General features: G+C 36.2%; 1 protein-coding gene across 1 annotated transcript; it reads right to left on the reverse strand.

Annotated features, from left to right (window-relative positions):
- Positions 1-490: 490 nt before the first annotated feature.
- LOC113959005 (heterogeneous nuclear ribonucleoprotein K-like) lies at positions 491-18,898 on the reverse strand. Its single transcript, XM_027667691.1, has 14 exons — positions 18,842-18,898; positions 17,897-17,995; positions 16,251-16,307; positions 14,769-14,812; positions 13,763-13,835; positions 13,059-13,172; positions 11,894-12,022; positions 11,110-11,417; positions 10,720-10,774; positions 4,040-4,090; positions 2,195-2,216; positions 2,038-2,120; positions 1,424-1,593; positions 491-646 (listed from the first exon to the last, which is right to left on the reverse strand). Exons 1-14 carry the CDS (start codon positions 18,896-18,898, stop codon positions 613-615), a joined length of 1,296 nt encoding a protein of 431 aa, XP_027523492.1. The 3' UTR covers positions 491-612.
- Between the last annotated feature and the right edge of the window lie 616 nt (positions 18,899-19,514).

Raw genomic sequence — 19,514 nt, forward strand, 5'->3', positions numbered from 1 at the left:
AGCTTAATAGCAACTTTCATTTACACATTTTCTTGTGTGTGGGGGGAAAAAGGGTGTATTTATTTTAGATATTACCTTACATATATAAAAAAAAAATGACCACCAATAATAGGTTCACTAAATTTATTTCATAAAATACATTTTAAAAAAAAACATTACATTCTACACACTGCCCTCAAAGGATGTCAGGGACATGTGAACAACCAGTCCTCTCCCCTCCCATCAAAAAAAAAAAAAAAAAAAACAATGTACATAAAGTAGGGTGTTCACAATAGTTACAGAAAAAAACCCCATTATGATTTACCACCACTGAACAAAAATAAAATTCGCTCTTTGCTGCTGTTTCAAAATTTCAGTATTAGTCTTGTGCAACCTTTCCCTCCCCCAAATATTCGTAACGAACTAAAACATGACATCTGGCGAAAAGCAGATTCCACTACACCTCAAATGCAGAATACCTATGAAGCAGAGGAATGTTCGCTATTTAAACAGAAGCAGATATTAAAAAAAAAAAAAAAAAAAAGGTGCAGGACTCCTTCAGTTCTTCACTAGTCTTAGAAAAACTTTCCAGAATACTGCTTCACACTATAAAAAAGAAAAAATAATCTTGCATTAGAATCCTTCAACATCTGCATACTGCTTCACACTATAAAAGAAAAAGAAAAAAGCATATATTAGAATGATTGACCACACATCTCGCATCAATATTTACAATGGCATTCTTAAAGATTAAACTACAAATCCACAATACTTTTAAAAGTAAATAATTTTAAAAGTTTAACAACTAATAATTACAGGCATATAATTATTTTAAGCACATTTAAATGTTAGTAATCTAAAGCCAAACATTCAAGTTAAACATTAAAAAATGCTATGATAGTCAACATGTTATTAAAGCAAAACTAAGCAAGCTAAGTCCAAAACTGTTAATATTTGGAAGAAGAGAAAGTAATGCTAGCAAGGTGTGAAATGCTGCATAACAGCACCAATTGATTTCAACTTGTCCTGTAGAGGCATAGTCTGTGCCATATGGCAGACTGTGATTTGTTGTCGGTTATCTAAAAACAACAAAATCACTAGTCTTCCACACAGAACTAGACCAACATCGACTGAAATCTTCTATATTTTCTACAGGTTCTATATAATTAATTACAAGTAGTTTTTTTGCAGCAATTTTCACCAGAGAAATGAGAGGACTGCTTGGCTAAGGTGTCTTCCATCAAGATTAGTTTTGAGGGAATTTTCATTTTTGTTAGAACAGAGAAAAAAGAATCAAGGCAGAACTACCACTAGAGAAGTTAGGTTCAATAGTTACTTAAATCCTGCCTTCTAAAAACTATACTGCAGAGAAGAGCTTTAGAATGTAGTAGTAGGGAAGTCAGTTTAAAAATGACAGTAAGGACAGCATTAAGCTTCAACTTGCCTGTTCTGCAGTAAATACTGAGCATTTTGTATCTGGTCCTGTGTTCCTGTAATAGTTATTATTCGATCTTCTGAGCCTTCTAGTGGTTCATCAATTTTGATTGAAGCTCCTGACTCATGACGTATTTGTTTGATTCTCTGGCCTCCCTTTCCAATAATAGAACCTGCCAACTAGGGGAGAAAATAAAGCATTCATTTCTTGATATAACTTTCTCTGCACAGTACTGTTCAAGTCGCTTCCATCCACATTTAGTTTTAAGAGTTACAATGGAAGCTTACTCTTTTATAGCCTCAAAACAGTCTCTGTAATGCATATTATATAAACACAGGTGGAATAAAGTCGGAAGAACCAAGTGTTTGTAAAAACAAGTTATGTAGACCATCTCTATTATTGAATATTAAGAATTAAAAAAAGTTCAGTGCAATCTCTAAAGTCAAAACAAACCAAATATCCTTAAGAATAAACTATTGATGATTTAGAAACACTTGTTTTATATTAAAAGTACTTGTCAAGTATCCCAAATACTTTTGATTTACTTACATAGCCTAAGAAAAGGCTGTGATTTTCTATTTATTTATTTAAATATAAGCAGAAAGCAAGCCAGCTTCACTTACATCTTTGGGAATCGTTACTTGTGTTGTGATGATGGGTCCACCAAGATCTCCATATGAACCACGGCCCCCTGTGTAAGAATAATCTGATTTAAACATATGCATCAAGCCTCTTATTGACTAAATGAAGTGCATGTCAAAGTTCTCTATAAAAACTTACCATATCCAGAGCCACCCTCAAACTATAAGAAAAAGAGAAAGAAAAACCTTAAATAGTAAAACCAGCCATGATTCATTAACATGTTTTCATCTTGAGTATCATACTGTAATTTTATGCAAAAATCCTAATCCACAACCTTAATCTAAATGTCATTAAAGACAAAGTGGGGAAAAGGAGAGACCAGGAACAAGGGGGCAGGGGGGGAATATCTCACAAGAACCTCTTAGCTTGCTCTGTTAAAAACTCTAAGAATAAGTCATTAAGATCCAGGCATACCAATTTACCAAGCAACCTTACCAATTCAGTTGGTAAACAGCTCTTGATGCTAATCTACTCCTGACCCTTGAACTAAACTAACACTCAAACCAAAAGATCAGAGTTCAGCCTTATTACTACTACCTATACAGCTCAGGAGAAATGAAAGTTTCAGTTTGGGAAAAGACATTTACCTGGTAACTGTCAACTTTTCTACTCCGTCTATTATCTCAAGGAAAAACCAATTCAACTCTAATAACTTGTCTCTCCATTCAGACTATGCTACAATCCTTTGTATTTTAGGAGGGACAGTCATGACACTAATAACTACTGTTCTGCTAAAACTATCATATACCAAATCCAAATCACTGCAATGCAGCACTCCTGACTGCTTTTATTTTTAGGACTAGTACTTGGTATCAAGTGCTTAATTTAATGCCTTCTATATGCAAAACCACTCATTTTAATCTTCCTGTAGAAGCAGAGAATAGATGTGCACGCTTCTCTAGAATTCAGCTGATATCACAGAAATACAGGAACCTGTGTGAACTACTTTTTTTCAGAAGTTGTAATGCAATGACTTTTTCCAAAAATATATTTACCTGCTAGCTTTTTAGAGTCACATCAAAATGGAAGCTATTCAGAAAAAGTTGTCCAGCTGTCATCTGTTTCTAAGCAACCTGTGTTGTTTAATCACGTTGCTTAGCAATACAGACCATAAAACAACAGTATAGAGCTTGTAGTGGAGTGCAAAATACAAAACAGTGAAGGACACTGCTTAGAACTTAATTCAGACTGATCAGAGCTGCATATTCCACACACATACTCTTCTACCTACTTCTGCTGATATTTTGCCTTTTTTGGGCTAACTTGTTTTAATGAAGAATCCTTTTCTTGACCCTTTCCACTGCTTCTCCTCCCCAGACTACAAGACAGCAAATGAATTTGACAGCAGATGAATAATTCTAACTGCAATGTTTATGTAAGCTAGGAACTAACATTTAATATTTGGTGGCACTTTGCCATCTTCTAGACAGCATAAACACTTGCTGACACCCTTTGAACTTTCCTTCCTAAACCTCCTAAGAGTAAGAAGTTTGATAAACACAAATCAAATGGAATACTTTCAAATATATATGGATAGGTAATGCACAAGTTTATCCACAACTATAAGTAAAGAATTATTTTTAGCATTCCTTATTTGAAACAGGGGAAAACACAACATGAAGTTAACATAAGACATATTCCTAAATAGATGCACCTACAGGGTGCTGAAAAAGCAAGAGTTACAGTGAAAGTTACAAATTAGAACAGTAAAATAGGGTACAAAAGAGACAATACAACAGAAAAGTTTCTTGGTTGTGCTGATGCATGCTTCCATTGCGAAACAACTTCCTGTATAGGATTCACTGTTCAGGACATAAACTGCCAATAACCTGAGTTAGAATGACAGTTTTAGGGATTTTTCAGTAGGTGCAAGCTGCCACTAACTATGTTCAATCTCAAGAAATTCCAGTTATCACTTAACCAATTCAATTTTTTTCCTCAAGAATAAACTATTAAACCAGTCAAAAGCATGAGCACACTCACCAACTCTGGTGGCTGCATGTCATCACAGGCATCCACATGACACTGCATCATCTTCCAGGGACAACATAATGGAAGGAAAAGAGGAAATGTATGCATATTAAGTTCATGTTAAAGAGGTTTATAGGTAACTTAGTAAACAAACACATACATACCAATATAGAGAAACATTTTTCTGCACTACTTAAAAAGGCTCAAAAGTACACAATATAGACCAGTTACAAGATTCACTCCCTTTTACTTTCAGTGCAAGGGAACTGTAACTGGTCACACTTCTTTTTCCCTTGTTTCTGTGGCATAAACAGATATTCCTCTTACACAAAGGATGTCAGACAGTTAAGGGGAGAGCAAAGCTCACAGTTTGTTGTTTGGTTTTTTACCTCTGAGTACTGAAACTGTACTATATAGTAAAAGATGTTACTCTCAGATACCAAAACCTTCTATTTCTCTCATGCATAAAAACAAAACAGAAAAGGCATTTAATAAAACAAGTAACTGTCACTGATATATCTATGTCAACAATGGGTCAAGCAGGAAGGACATAGCTTCTCATATTTTATTAATTAATTTCTGTATACCTTATATAGCCAACAGCTAAACTAACAGCTACTACTGCCTAATTATATTGGAAATCCAATTTTTTTTTTTAAGTGTGATATATAGCATCTCTTTCCTTCAGTCTTCTATAACAAATGCTGGGAAAAAAAAAATAAACAGAATTATAAAAATACAATTTGTAGAATCCACTTGAATTACTATTAAGGTAAAGGCCTTTACTGGATTTAAACGTGCAACACGACATGAATGGCACACTAAGAAAAGGACAACACCGCTGATGAATTATTCTTCAAGGAACTAAGGGACACCTCCAAATCAACCACCCTTGTCCTTATGGGTGACTTCAACTTGCCAGATGTTAACTGGGAACACCACACAGTTGGCACAAACAAGTCCAGAAGATTCCTAAAACACATGGATGAGAACTTCATAGCATAGGTACTAAGGGAGTCGACTGGGAAAGGCGCCTTCCGTGATTTGTTGCTTGTTACTAGAGAGGGTCTTGTGTGTGAAGTGGTGATTGGTGGCTGTATTGGCCACAGTGACCACGAAGCAATTGAGTTTAAAATCTCTGGTGACAGAAGGAAAAGCACCACCTCCTAAGGGCACAGGAGCAGGCAATTCCCAAATGTCAGGCGAGGCAGAAGGCCAGCTTGGCTGAGCATGGATCTTCTCTTGGAAATAAGGCAAAAAAGAAAGTATGTGCAGTGGAAGCAAGGTCAGGTGACATGAGAGGAATACAGAGATGCTGCTTGCCGTTGTAGGGAGAAAATTTGTGTGGTCAAAGCTCAACTGCAATTGAAGCTGCCAGAACTGTGGGGGATAATAAAATGAGTTTTTTAAATATGTCAATAGCAAAAAGGAGACCATAAATAACATTGACCCATTACAGGATGAGGATGGTCACCTCACAAACAGGGACAGAGACAAGGCAGAGGTGTTTAATGCTTTCTTTGCCTCTGTCTTCAACACCGACGACAGGCTAAGGGAGTCCCAGTATCCTGAGCTGGAGGACAATGACTGTGAGAATGATAAACTCCCAGTTGACCCTGAAGTTGTGCAGGATGTGCTGCTCCAGCTAGATCCCCATAAATCTATGGGGCCTGATGGGATTCATCCAAGAGTACTCCAAGAGCTGGCTGATGTCATGACAAGACCTCTCAATGATTTTCGAATGATCTTGGGAATCTGGAGAGGTCCCAGTTGACTGGGAACTGGCAAACACTGTCCCAATTTTCAAGAAGGGCAAGAAGGAGGACCCTGGAAACTACAGGTCTGTCAGTATAACTTCAGTGCCTGGTAAAATTACAGAAAAGATTATTCTGGAGTTATTGAAAAACACCTGACAGACAATGACTGCCTTGCAGTCATTGGTCAAAGCCTGCACGGCTTCATGAGGGAAAGGTCCTGCTTGACAAACTTGATTTCCTTTTATGACAAGGTAACCCACCTAGTTGATCAAGGGAAGCCAGTTGATGTAATCTTTTTGGATTTCAGTAGAGCTTTCGATATTGTCTCTCACAGGATCCTTCTGGACAAAATGTTCAGCCCACAGCTGGATAAACACATCCTGTGGTGGGTGAGCAATTGGTTCACAGGTTGAGCACAGAGGGTAATAGTGAATGGGGTGATATCAGACTGGGAACCTGTCACTAGTGGGGTTCTGCAGGGCTTCATTTTAGGGCCACTTCTCTTTAACATCTTCATAAATGGACACAGGACTGGAAAGGATACTAAATAAGTTTGTTGTTGATACTAAATTGGGAGGAGCTGTTGACTCCTTCAAAAGCAGAGAGGCTCTGCAGAGAGATCTTGACAAATTAGAGGGTTGGGCAATCACCAACTGTATGAAGTTTAACAAGGACAAGTGTGGGATTCTGCACCTGGAATGGGGCAACCCTGGATGAACATACAAGAGGTTGGAGAGCAGCATCACAAAGATCTGGGAGTCCTGGTCAATGGCAAGTTGAATATGAGTCAACAGTCTTCCCTGGCAGCCAAAAGGGCAGACCATATTCTGGGGTGCATCAAGCACAGCATTGCTGGCTGGTCAAGGGAGGTGATTGTCCTGTTCTACTGTTTGTCAGCATGGCCTCACTCCAAGTCCTGTGTGCAGTTTTGGGCACTATAATACAAGAAGGATAGAAAGCTATTAGAAAGTGTCCAATGGAGGGCCATGAAGATGGTGAAGGGCCTAGAGGGGGAGCCATACAAGCAATGGCTGAGGTCACTCGAGGAGACTGAAGGGAAACCTCATAGCAGTCTACAGCTTCCTCACAAGAGGAAGCAGAGGGGCAGGCACTGATCTCTTCTCTCTGGCAACCAGTGATAGGACCCGAGGAAACAGCACGAAGCTGTGTCAGGGGAGGTTTAGGTTGGATACTAGGAAAAGGTTCTTCAACCAGAGGGTGGTTGGGCACTGGAACCCAAGGAAGTGGTCACAGCCCCAAGCCTGCCAGAGTTCATGAAGTGTTTGAACAATGCTCTCAGGCACATGGTACGATTTTTGGGGTTGTCCTGTGCAGAGTTAAGAGTTGGACTCAATGATCCTTGTGGGTTCCTTCCAACTCAGGATATTCTATGATTCTATGAAAATATAAATGCTCATTTAAAAACAGTTCCTAAAATACTAGGTGCAGGACAAGATACGTAACAATTTTCTTCTCTACAGACTCATTTGTGCTAGCTACGACTGATAACCAATGGAAATTAAATCAAAACCAAACGAAACAATAACTGGATAAAACAAAGCGATTAGTATTAATAAGAATTTATTGCCTTTTACATGCAATTGAAAAATATGCATGCAGTCCTAACTGATGGCAAATTCCTTGGCCCAGAAGAGTGAAATTTGAAATTTTGTTAATTTTAGTATTTATGTAGATAAATGTGTCAAACATCTTTCCTTCACTGTTGGGTTTTTTTGTTGTTGTTTTTGTTTGTTTGGGTGGTGGGTTTGGGTTTTTTTTACATGCTCCTTAACATCAAATCTATTTAAACATGAAGTATGTTTAATATTTTTTTAGGGTATGTACCTTTATTGAAGTGCTAATACAGATGTGTATATGCACATATATATATATATATAATGATTAAGTAGTAGGAATCATTTAAATGAGGAAAACCAGATTAGAGATCTGAACATACACTATACAACACACATTCTGATTGAGTTCTCAATTAACTCCAATTTAAAAATACTTTGAAAGCATTAGGAATTGACCATTAAAACAAAAAAAGGAGGAGAGGGGGATTAAATAGCTTTATATGTACTTTTCCATCTTATTTTTTCCCCTGGTATGCTTTTGTGCATTTGTATATCTGAAGCATCCATGGGGATGAGGGTGTTAAAAAAGAAATAGCGGAAATGTATTCATGTTTTCTCAGCTATCAAATTAGCCATTATGGTCCCTAGGCATTTGATTTGGAGTACTTACAGCCTAAAATATATACCTCTGTAAATAAGAGAAACAATGCATGTATGTTTTTCAGTAAAATGCTTCAGAATAGATTATATATATACATATATATACACACACACAATTATTTTTTCCTCCCATCTTTAAATTTACAAGGCTGTCAGTATCATTACATCTCAGAAAATTCAAGTTTCACCATCCAGTCTTGGTTCACCATCTTACGAGTCTTGAACTACTGAACTTTCCCACCTTTAGAGAACTGGCAGAAAATGAGGATTTCTGTAGATTCAGCATTTCCAAGATGTTGGTCCTGAAAGAGACTCTATTCTTGCCTTTTAATGCATTTATGTAAAATGGCAGTCCTGCTCTCTGAAAGTAGCCTTTTCCCTGCATTACTTCACAAACCACAATGATGTTGGTTTAATTTAAATGTTTTGCTAGAGAATGGTTTCTACATGAAATACATAGTAGCTCAAGACCTTATATTTCTGGCATGACACTTCACGCTTTAGCCTCACAATCCATGGAAAGACTTCTCATGTGTTTATACAGTTAAGGATACTGGGACTATGGTTAACTAAAACTAAAAATTAAATATGATCTGTGTCAGAAAGCACTCCTCATTGTAGGCAGGTGTGGCAATGGATTTGCCATATGTAGGATGGAAGAAGTCCTGTCAGAGATGGACTAGTGAAGAAAAAGAAAACAGCTCAAATGTTATAGAAACAGAAGTTTTTAAGGTGGTTTAAACAGGTTTTAAAATGGTTTTTGCTTTTTTGCAAAGTCACTGCTCCCTTTTCCCGACACCCCCTGTGAGGGACTTGTCTCCCACACAGGAGCGTCCTGGGAAGATGTCCTGAGGTGTTTCTCATTGGTCTTTTGTTAACCCCTTCCTATTGGCTGTTTGACTCTTTACCTGATTGGTTTTTTTCTATGTGACCCTGAACTTGTGATTGGTCCCCTTTTGACCCTCCTAAAAGCCTTATAAATCCCTACCCCACAATAAACTTCCTCTTTTGTCCGTCCCTCCCTGGTGGTCTGTGAGCTCCTTAAGGGGTTGCCGGGCCATGTGGCGGGGGCAGGGGGGAAGAGCATTCACCTTCCAGGTAATGGGCTGGCACCCAAGGGCCTGGAGGTTCCCCCCTCCCACTAATCCGTCGTAGGCAGGCTATAAAACTCATGCATAAAGCAGCCAAAGCCATGAGCGTCTCTACTGTGAAGAGGAAATAGAATTGCTTTTCAGAACATGGAAAAAGAGCAGAGGTGACTCCCATTTATTTGTAGAAAGTCATGTCAAGAAAGCCAAGGCCAACCTGATCAGACTAAATAGAGTTCAAATAGATTTTTCTATTCTAAATGGAACGGAACAGAACTAGAACACACTATTGCCCATGCTGAAGACTCTGCTCAACTATATATTCAAGGAAGGGCAGACTGCTCTGTTTATATGCCCTAACATTGGTTTTACCAGCTGCAAATACGAAAACACAAAACCTGAACTTTGAAAACATGAAAATACGAATAAGTGATCTTAGAGGTCTAGTTCATGACTTCTAGTTTCTTAAGATCCTGAGTAGCATAGACAACTTGCTGGTTTTATGTTGTGGGGTTTTTTTGTTTTGTTGTGGGTTTGTTTACTTTTGGGGGGGTGTCTGTTTTTGGTAATTTTAAGTGCAAGTCTTTCCTTTCAATATTTCTGATAGGCTTCTGGTGCCTCAATTTTGACATCCTTTTAATATGTGTTTCCAGTATGTTACTGGAAGTAATTGCCTCTTCCTCCTAGGAGATGGCGATGTGTAAATCTCATTTAGGTAGCCCATTTCATAGCTCCTCTTCTTTCTCTTTCATTCATTTAAAATAAAATAATCTCATCTAACCTGTCATCTTAAGGAAGAGGTCAAACAGAATCAGAGGAGGGGAAAAAAAAAAAAAAAGAGAAAAGATTGTTAACCAGAGATTTACCTCCCAGATACCTATGATTTCTCTTCTCAGGAAAAAGGATACAATAAATGACTATCAGGAAGTCACATTTCAGAGTACAACATGGAAGAGTAATCTTTAAGCCTTTTTTAATTCTCCCCATCCCCCAACATGGTTGAAATGTACCTAATTTCATTTAAAATTCAACTTATCAGTGGTCCTGGCTCCAAAACATTTGAAATTACAGTAGATTTTTTTGCAGACAGAAATCGGCATAAAGACAAGAACTGAATTGAAAAAGCAATCATATGCCAGACCAACTAGAGCTCTTTAAAGATATTATTCATGTTCTCAAATTCTGCCAGTGTGTCAAAACAATGTTTTCCAACAGATGTTTCCTCAATCTGAAAAGCCTCTCAATTCTTATTTCTGTCACTGATTAAAAAGAAACAGTCTACAAGAAGGTCTGGGTAATAAAACCTGAAGGGACTGTGCTCTACCAACTTTCTATTTCACTATTGATGGTAGGTGGGAAAACCAACCAACCAAAAAAAAAAAAATCCCGCAAACCAAAACCACACAGATGATCACATCCCAAATACTCTTTATACCCCAAACAGTCGTATTCTTGGGGAGACCATTTGTATGGCCAAAACATTTTGGTGATATCAAAGTTTATCAGAAGCACACATGCCCCACACTTAAAAGTACGTATTCAAGAACAGTTTCCTTAGATATTCAAAGTGTTAACTGTATTTACTAAACAAAACGATTTTTAACTCCTACCATTCCATCATAACGGTCTCCAGGTCTACCTCTTCGATCATAAGACATAAGATCCCTAAAATGAGAAAAAGCAGCAGCACATGACTCATGTTATAAACTAGTTTATATATTGTAATTCAAGTTTTAATGATTTGCACACAATTATCAATTTCTGAATGCTTTGGCCTAGTTCTGAACGACATAAAATAAAGTTACAGAACTATTAGTCCTGATAATACTGCAGAAATAACTTAATTCAAATATTTTTCAAAATTTTCTGGTGCAATACACACTCAATCCTGCATAGTCACTACTAACATGGAGTGTGAAACAAGTCCTAGAAACATGAGCACAATTCAATAAATGTTACTCAACTGGAGTTTTGTACAATGCATTTATGCAACAGCTTACCCGCCACGAGGAGGTGGTGGAGGAGGAAGAGGAAGATTACGAGCTCTGCTGCCACCTCTGCCACCACGACCTGGCGGAGGTGGTGGAGGTCCTCTGCGAGGGCTCATATCATCATAATCTCTTCTTGATGGAGGCATAGGTCGTCCGCCACGACCAGGAGGCATTCGATCAAAGCCTCCTCTTCCACGCATTGGAAAGCCTACTGGACGTCCCCTTCTATCATCAAACATCATTGTAAAGCCACCATAGTCATAAGTTTCATCATAGAAATTTGGATCGTAAGGCTGGGCCCGTCCTTTAATTGGAGACTGACACACATACACATAAAACAAAAAAAAAAAATATATTTCATTAAACTAATATATTAAATGTATAAATATGAATTTATACATGCTGAATATGTTCTTTATTTTGCAATGCTGATAAGTAAGGCAGGGATGGTGATATGCTTCCTGAGAGCTTAACTATGATAGAGAAACTGCTGTTATTGATGGGTGTCACGTAACTTTGTCTTAATTTCTCCCCAATTTAAATTTTCTTATTTTACTGACATGTAAAGCATGACTAAGTCCCTTGGAACCAAAAATGTTTTCTCCCTCCAATAAGGTACACTCCAATTCTAGTAGACAGGAATAATTTCAAAGGGTGCTAACAGTCCAACGCTTATTTTGTTACTGAAGAAGAGACACTGAATTCAAAATAGAAATGGAAAGATATAATTTTCCAGCCAAATCATCTTGACTTTCATGCATACCAATGAAAGAATAAGTTTAAGACACATTACCTCAGAGATAAGATCCAAGATAATCTTGATACACTCCACAACTCTATCAGGTTTTCCACCAATAAGCACCACTCTATCAGTGGAATGAGGACAACATTCTTGAAAGAGCTTAATGGTGGTTTGAGTGTTCTGTCAAAAAGAAAAACAACCCCCAAAACCTTCAAATAGAAGTATTTTAAACAATTTTATAAACTTATTGAAAACAAAATAGGTAAGACACATACTGAAACATTTTAAAAGAAATGATCAAACAAAATCATTAAACTTCTAGTCATTTTAAGTGAATGTTTGGTTTCTGAGTTCTTACAACAAATTTAATCTTAGGATATTACATTTCTAAGACCTGCAATGACATCAGTTTGTATGAAATGCTAGTGAAAAGGAAAAATTTTTGAAATCTTTCAATTATGGCTCATCTACATGGTCATTTAATCAAATATGAGCAAAAGGACCACATATTCATTGTAAGCTTACAGGTTATATAAACCTTCATATGTCATAAAAACATTCTTTGGATCCAAGACAGCAATGTTGCCAGGATTATGTTTAGTCATCTTGCTTTCCCCTCAGTCCACACAAATAGTAGCTTATGCCTAAACTGACCTGGAATTGCTTTTGACACAATGTGAGGAAAGGATAGAAAAAACCACTAAAGATTGATAGAGACCACTAGTTTTTTAAAACAAAACCTCATTCCTTCACAAAGGAAACAGTGGTTGTCAAGGAAGTGAAACTTAAAAAAACCCACAACAAAAAACTAAACAAACAAATCTCCAAGAGAAACCCACCCCACACTACTTTTTTATAGCAATATTTGAACATCTATTAAATTATCATCACTAAGAGTTTATGGAGATGCATCCACGCTAAACCATTTTCCATGTCCAACACCACCAACAGTCTATTCAGCAGCTCATTCCAGAAGGAGTGATGAATGGTATTTTAATTTTAAAAAGTATCTTTTATTTTTAAAGATTACTGTTAATATGTTTAAAAGCTTTATAAGACGTTCTAGGCTTTATCCCCAACAGCCACTTCATGTATGAAATATGTTCTGAAGGATCATAAGTCTCAGACAATGCTTACACTCACTGTTTATGAACACAAAAATCTAATTTTTTTTAATAGAATAAAAGCAGAATCTGGAAAGAATAGGAAACAGTACCTCTCTGAGTTCTTTGATTTTAGCACCCTTAACACCAATAATTCCTCCTGCTAGACTTTGGTGAATTAGAAGTCTTAATTCACAGTCAAAGTCGTTACCTTTGTAGTGCTGATACTGTAAGATGCATACAAGAATAAAATATTAGTCAGGGGAAAAAATAATTGAAAAATCAAAATACTAATTTTGGTTTTCTTTGTAAAGATTTTTCTCCAAACAGCATGGTATGACTTAATTTACTGCTGAACTGTAATACTGTATTTGCTACAATAAAAATCACATATTTTTAAGTACTTTGCCTCAACACGAGGTGACGTCAAATTAGCTTTCCTTATTTCTTTTATTAATATTGTTGTTGTATAAAATTTTAATATATCCAACAGTGCAACACACTTGATTACAAAGCAAAGGCAGAATGGAAATTACAATAGAGTTACTTCAATTTGGGAACTAAACAAGTCAGGAAACAGGTGTTTTGAAGGGGAGGAGGTTGTTCCAAATATTAACTTTCTAAGAAGAAATTGTCTCTGTCTGCTACCAAAAAAAATGTCAAGACATACATTGAGTGCTATAGGTCTTCTTTTAAAAAAGGCTGGGTTTTATTTTCTAAATTACCATATCAAAAATAGCCCACAGTCATCTAGAATTATCTTGGTTTAAAATCTAAATTTACACCTCTGAAAAAGTATCAAACCTAAGAGACATACCTCTTCTAAAGTAGGGATAATCTTCTTCAAGATTTCTCCAATTGTCTCTGTATCTGCACTTATACTCAAGATACTGTTAGAGGTCATAGTGTCAGAAAACATGGAGAAGGTGGAAAGTAGCAGAAATAAGTTTAGTAGTCATAATCATATACAAAATTCTAACAAGATTGACTACAGAGAAGAATTTACAATTAATATTCCCCATTTAAAGTAAAGCTGTTCACTGGATTTACAACACATGCATCTTTGTTTATGCCCAATATATATGCATGATGAATTTAAGGCTAGATAGATCTTGCAGAGAGAATGAGAGAGCACATGAAAGCTTTTGAAAGGGCTCAGACAGATTAAGTAGGCAAGAAATCGATGCAGAACTGCAAGTATGAGTGAATATTCACTTTCCCCACCACCACTAATTTAGTATACCCTTGCCATTACATTGGTTAAACTAGTACACCTTTCTATAGAAAAAGTGGGGATATGTAAGTGGTCAACATTATATCTGCAGTAAGGTTGAAACACCAGCTAGAAATTAGATTACTAATGGGCTCTGCAAAAAATGGAATATAAATACAAGGGGAAAAAAAACCAAAACAAAAAAACAACCCCACAAACAAAAAGAAATGTAACACAAATGAGAAGAAAAGCAAACTAGAGTTAGTGTTTTATCAGAAATAATTATGAACAGACAATGCTGGGGGGAGAAAGGTGGGCCACAAAGACCAGAGCAAGAGACTCTTGAAACAGTTTGATTTATAATGCAGTGAATATACAACACTTGAAGCTGTTCTTTTTCTATTGAAATAAAATTAGTGGATTGTTTGGGTGGCCAACTCACGTAAAAGTTCAGTGACAAAAAGACTTAATGGGGAAAATAAGACAGAAAACTTTAAAAAAACAATACACGGTCTATAAGGGGATGCTATTTAATTATATCAAAGGCAGGTAATAAAATACATTTCTCTCTTTCTAATTAGGCAGTGAGGCATAAACTGTTGGGACATACCGCTCGGGGCCACTGCTGTCTGGGACTGAAACACTTGCATTGTACTGCATTGGTCATTGGCGTTCGTGGATGTTGGCATTGGGCATGGGCATTCAATCAGAAGTTGTCAAGTATGGTACCCGTTTGGCAACGAGTACATTTTTGGGCATAGCCAACCAGGGTTTTCACATGGGCGTTCAGGGGCGGATGGGCCAACGTCATGTCATGGTGGGCAACGCAGGGGCAAGTCGATCCAGTACATGGGTAACGGAGATATATGGCCAAAAAAACAAGGAGAGGGAAAAGGGGGAAAAGCAATAAATTTTAATTTAATACAAACTATACTTATTACTCTCAGTTAATGAAGCAAGTTTAAGTTGTTCTGAAGACTAACACAATAATGGATTGCTACATTGACTATGGCTTAACAGTATGGATCTTCACGAGTTATCTGACTAAACTATGTTTTAACAATGATGTTTCAGTAGCAGGTCATCTCATAAACGTAGGCACAAAAACTGTTGAGATCCATATTACTGAAACCTTGGGCAAGTTGGGAAAGTTAGTATTCCAGACCAGTTAAATTATCTGGACTAAGGTGATGTGTTTATTTACTTAAACAAAAAAGCCCCTAGTTGCCAAAGTTAGTGAGTGTAAGTATGATTCCTGACCATTTCAGCTTAATCCTCAATTCTGGTTGCTAAAGTTTGTGAACTTAGATGGAACTGATTCTGTGATGATATATTAGCAAATATTGTGTTGAATACAGTCTTACTTGAAAAAATTGTCAAAATTGTAGCCGAGGCTAAGCACATAAGTGTAAACAAATGGAATTTAAGAAGCATTGCCAAGTTTTATAAATACATAACATTTACGCTGAACATGTCTAATCATAAGAGTCAACCCATATAAAATATGAATAGGTAAATAAGTCATGACCACTTAAAAATGCTTCCAAGTGGAACGTTTCTTTACTGTTCTATACCTGTATTTAAGTCATGCAACCTTAACATGAATGTTTTTGTGCTTTATGTCCACACTGTTAAAGTAAAACCAAATGGATCGTTATGTTTTGGGTTTTTTTCATTTTAAAGGAAGTTAAAGAATTCTTTTATCACTGGGTTAAGGCAGCCACCAGCAATAGTTTTTAATAGGACTATAATTGATTCACATATATGGGAAATGTTATAGTTATGAGTTTTAAGCTTTGCCAATATTTCTAATTAAAGATGTTATTTAAAGTGTGTAATTTAGAGGTACCCTGTTTGAAAGCAAAGAGGTTTCATATAAACCTCTCCTCCCACATAACTTGAGCTGGGCTTTAATTAAAACACAAATTTAAAAATTAAAGCTATCTCCTCTAACAATTATAAATGGCTTATAATTAGATTATTGTTGTCTAGGTTTGAATTTCTCAATTTCCAGAAATGTAAGCAATCAAGTTTTCAATGCAATGCTCTGAAAGAATTGGTGTTAAATTAATTCAAACTCATGTATACTCACATCTGTACGAAGTGCCTTAATATTTTTGCCACCTTTTCCAATCACTGCTCCAGCATTCTGGAAAATAGTTTTCAGAAGCTATGTTATGCTAATACAGCACACGGACTACATTTTTGAACCGAAGACTAAGAACAATGTGTCTATTTTTGCATTACCTTGTGGGATGCATTTAGGGGCAGGGTGGGGTTTGTTTTGCTTTTGAAAGGTTCAAATTAAATCAAAACATAAACTGACATGGTTTTACCATGGGGAAAAAAAAAAAGTCAGTACAGTTCTTACCACTGAACTTTGGAAAGACATAAAAACACTCAGCAATACAATTTCAATTTTAAGTTGCTAATCAATTCTACCTGTATTCTCATAGAATCATAGTTGGACAAGCAGATGAATAAAAACCTGGTTAGATGATTGGTAAGTTACTGGATCTTACCGCACCTGAAGGTTGGTAAGAAGTGGGGTACCACAGAGGTCTATCCTGGTATCTGTCATGTTTAACATAGAATGGTTTGGGTTGGAAGGGACCCTAAAGATCTAGTTCCAACCCCCCTGCCATGGGCAGGGATGCCACTTGCTAGATCAGGTTGCTCAGGGTCCCAACCATCTCAGAGTATGACTGAAAAAATATCTTATGGGATTTCATGCATGTTATGTAGATCAAGGATTTTGCCAATTTATTTGATCACTTTTTTTTTAATGTTTGCAAATTTCACTTTCCCACTCCAAACATTTGATAATCCCAAATGCTACTTTTGATTGAAGCCTATGTGACTCAACTGACCACTCAAGTAGATACGGTCTGAAGAATGTAAAGTCAATATAAACAATCGCTACTCTCCAGTTGCTAAAATCAATGGGAATAAACTCAGATATTCAAGAGAGGCAATTGTAAAACTAATTCCTTACCAGACTATTTCAAGAACCACATGCAAAATTATTGCTTTTACTATGCAGTTCATATATGATGCTAACACCACCACAAATATTTTGCAGCACTCCACATAACTTGACTATTCATCAGAAATGCCATGTAGAGCTAAGGTAACATTCCCCTACCCCGACACAAAAGACTGAGTTACTCCAGACAGCACAAACATCTGCAACAACTGGAAACACTAAAGGAGATTCATAAACAGCAATTTTACTGTGACAATTTATACTAGTCAATGAAGCAATTGCAATCCGTGAAACATTATTCCCTTATTTCCTCCTGTTGATACATGTAGATTTACTAAATCTGGGAATCTTGAGGAAGCCCTCATCTTGCCTCTTACATTTAATTTACAATCATAAGCTGATCATTCTTTAAACTAATTGCTTTCTAAAGACTAATACACAGTCGGTCCTCTGGAAACAATTATGTTCTACCTAAACATGAGAATTGGTTTAATTTTATTTCTTTATTTTTTCAATTAATGCATTTTTTTTTAAATCAGAGAAGTCCCATAGATCATTAGACTCATCCTTGAAAAAAAATATGGAAGGTAATACCATTGTGATACACTTCTACTATCATGCTTACAAATATTCCTAATAAGTTATTTTAAGTAAAGCACACGTTCTTTCTAAACATGCACCACAACATACACTGCTACCATGGTCTTAAATAATGGTATAAGCAGGAACAGAGTGATACTGAAAAAGCATACTTTGCTTTGAAGCAAGATGCGCAATTCAACCATCTCATCTGTATTCCGAGATCTTTTGAAGGCCTGTTCTTCTTCCATATCTTCTGCAGGACGTTTGCCTGTAGACAGGTCCGTAGAGGGGAAAACACAAATATATATTTAATTTATGAAGTCACGATAAAACTGTATATCAAGCTATGCACTGTATTCCTAGTGAAGCATTCCCTGCTATTAGCCCAGTGCTAACTTCTGACATCTACCCTGAGTATATATAGCACAGAAACATCACTCTACATATCAATTAATTATTGAAGACTCATTCAAATCTACGAACTACAGTTGGAATGAGAATTTTGCAAACTTAGTGAATAAAATTACAACGTTGTTTACAACAGTGCTGCATCACCTACTTAGTATTTCTTTTACAACTGGGAAAACCTTAAAGCCCATAAGATCAAAAGTAGTTTGTCCAATACTGAAATACTGGTGAAACAGTAGGAAAGCAGTATTTCAAATCACTTTGAAAAACTGGCCTTAGTCAACTCAATACTAATGCTCTAAGTCTTCTTCACTAATTATGCCCAAAAGGTTTTTCATTTAGTTAATATTTAGATATATTTCACATATATATACACACACATTCCTTCAAAGTAATAACTGCAATAAACAAAATGCAGTAATAGATATGCCTGACAGTATTTTTACACGATCGCATTTTCCATACAAGTACTGAGCATTTAGCTATCAAATATTTTTAAATCTTTTACTTATAACTTTTAGATACTTAAACAATGTCTAAAATACTCCCACAGAAAAATTACATGTTCATGATAAAAAAATCACGTAAAACCACACAGGACACTTAAAAGATTAAAGAAAACATGATAAAGTTAAAGCATTCCAAAATAGTTTGAATTACCAAGACTCAAAAAAATTAATCCCCCCAAAATAAAATAGCCCTTTAAAAAATTTACCATTTGTCTCTGTGTTGGTAAAGGTCTCTTCCTGTTGTTCAGTCTCCATTACCTCTTATTCTTAGGAGTGAAGATGAAACCTGCTGCAGAATAAAAAAGAACTAGTACATTATTTTGTGGGGGAAAAAAGCTAATTGTGCATCATACTAATGGGAAAAGCAAAGAGATGCCTGCTTTTAGAACTTACCAGTTTTATATACACTTGCAGAGCAAAACTCAAGTGTTCTGTGCGGGATCAAAACCCTACTGCTTCAGAAGCCTATGAAAACAGCATAGATCAGGCTCTGTTCACTTACAGGTATGATTCTTGCTACAACTGAAAATGGGGTTTTGACCTGAGATTTTGCTGCAAAGCTTTTCTTATAAATGAGAAAACAAGGCCAAATACATCACTAAGAAGAGAAATAATAATGAAGTACAAAAGCTTACACACACACAATTACACTCTGAATTATTTCAAACTTGCTAAGTTTTCAAGCATTTGCTAGTTTTAAGCAATCACATTTACTGATAATGATTTTCAGATATTTAAAATGAATAATTATCTGGTTCCTACTTTTAGGATGTTATATAATATATACCTTGAATTTCCTTTTTAAGAGACCCTATGTTTCAATCTGCTAATTGCTAGTTCTAAATTTAGACTAAACAATTTAGACTAAAAA

The sequence above is a fragment of the Corapipo altera genome, unplaced genomic scaffold (assembly GCF_003945725.1).
Source record: "Corapipo altera isolate COAL_440 unplaced genomic scaffold, ASM394572v1 61044, whole genome shotgun sequence".
NCBI lineage: Eukaryota > Metazoa > Chordata > Aves > Passeriformes > Pipridae > Corapipo > Corapipo altera.

Excerpts from the sequence above, each read along its gene's own strand:
- LOC113959005 (XM_027667691.1), bottom strand. The coding sequence starts at position 18,898 with ATGGAGACTGAACAACAGGAAGAGACCTTTACCAACACAGAGACAAAT. Across the intron at positions 17,996-18,841 it reads CAGAGACAAATGGTAAATTT|GGCAAACGTCCTGCAGAAGA; the intron begins TTTAAAGGGCTA and ends GACCTGTCTACA. Across the intron at positions 4,091-10,719 it reads GAGACCGTTATGATGGAATG|ATGATGCAGTGTCATGTGGA; the intron begins GTAGGAGTTAAA and ends TGTCCCTGGAAG.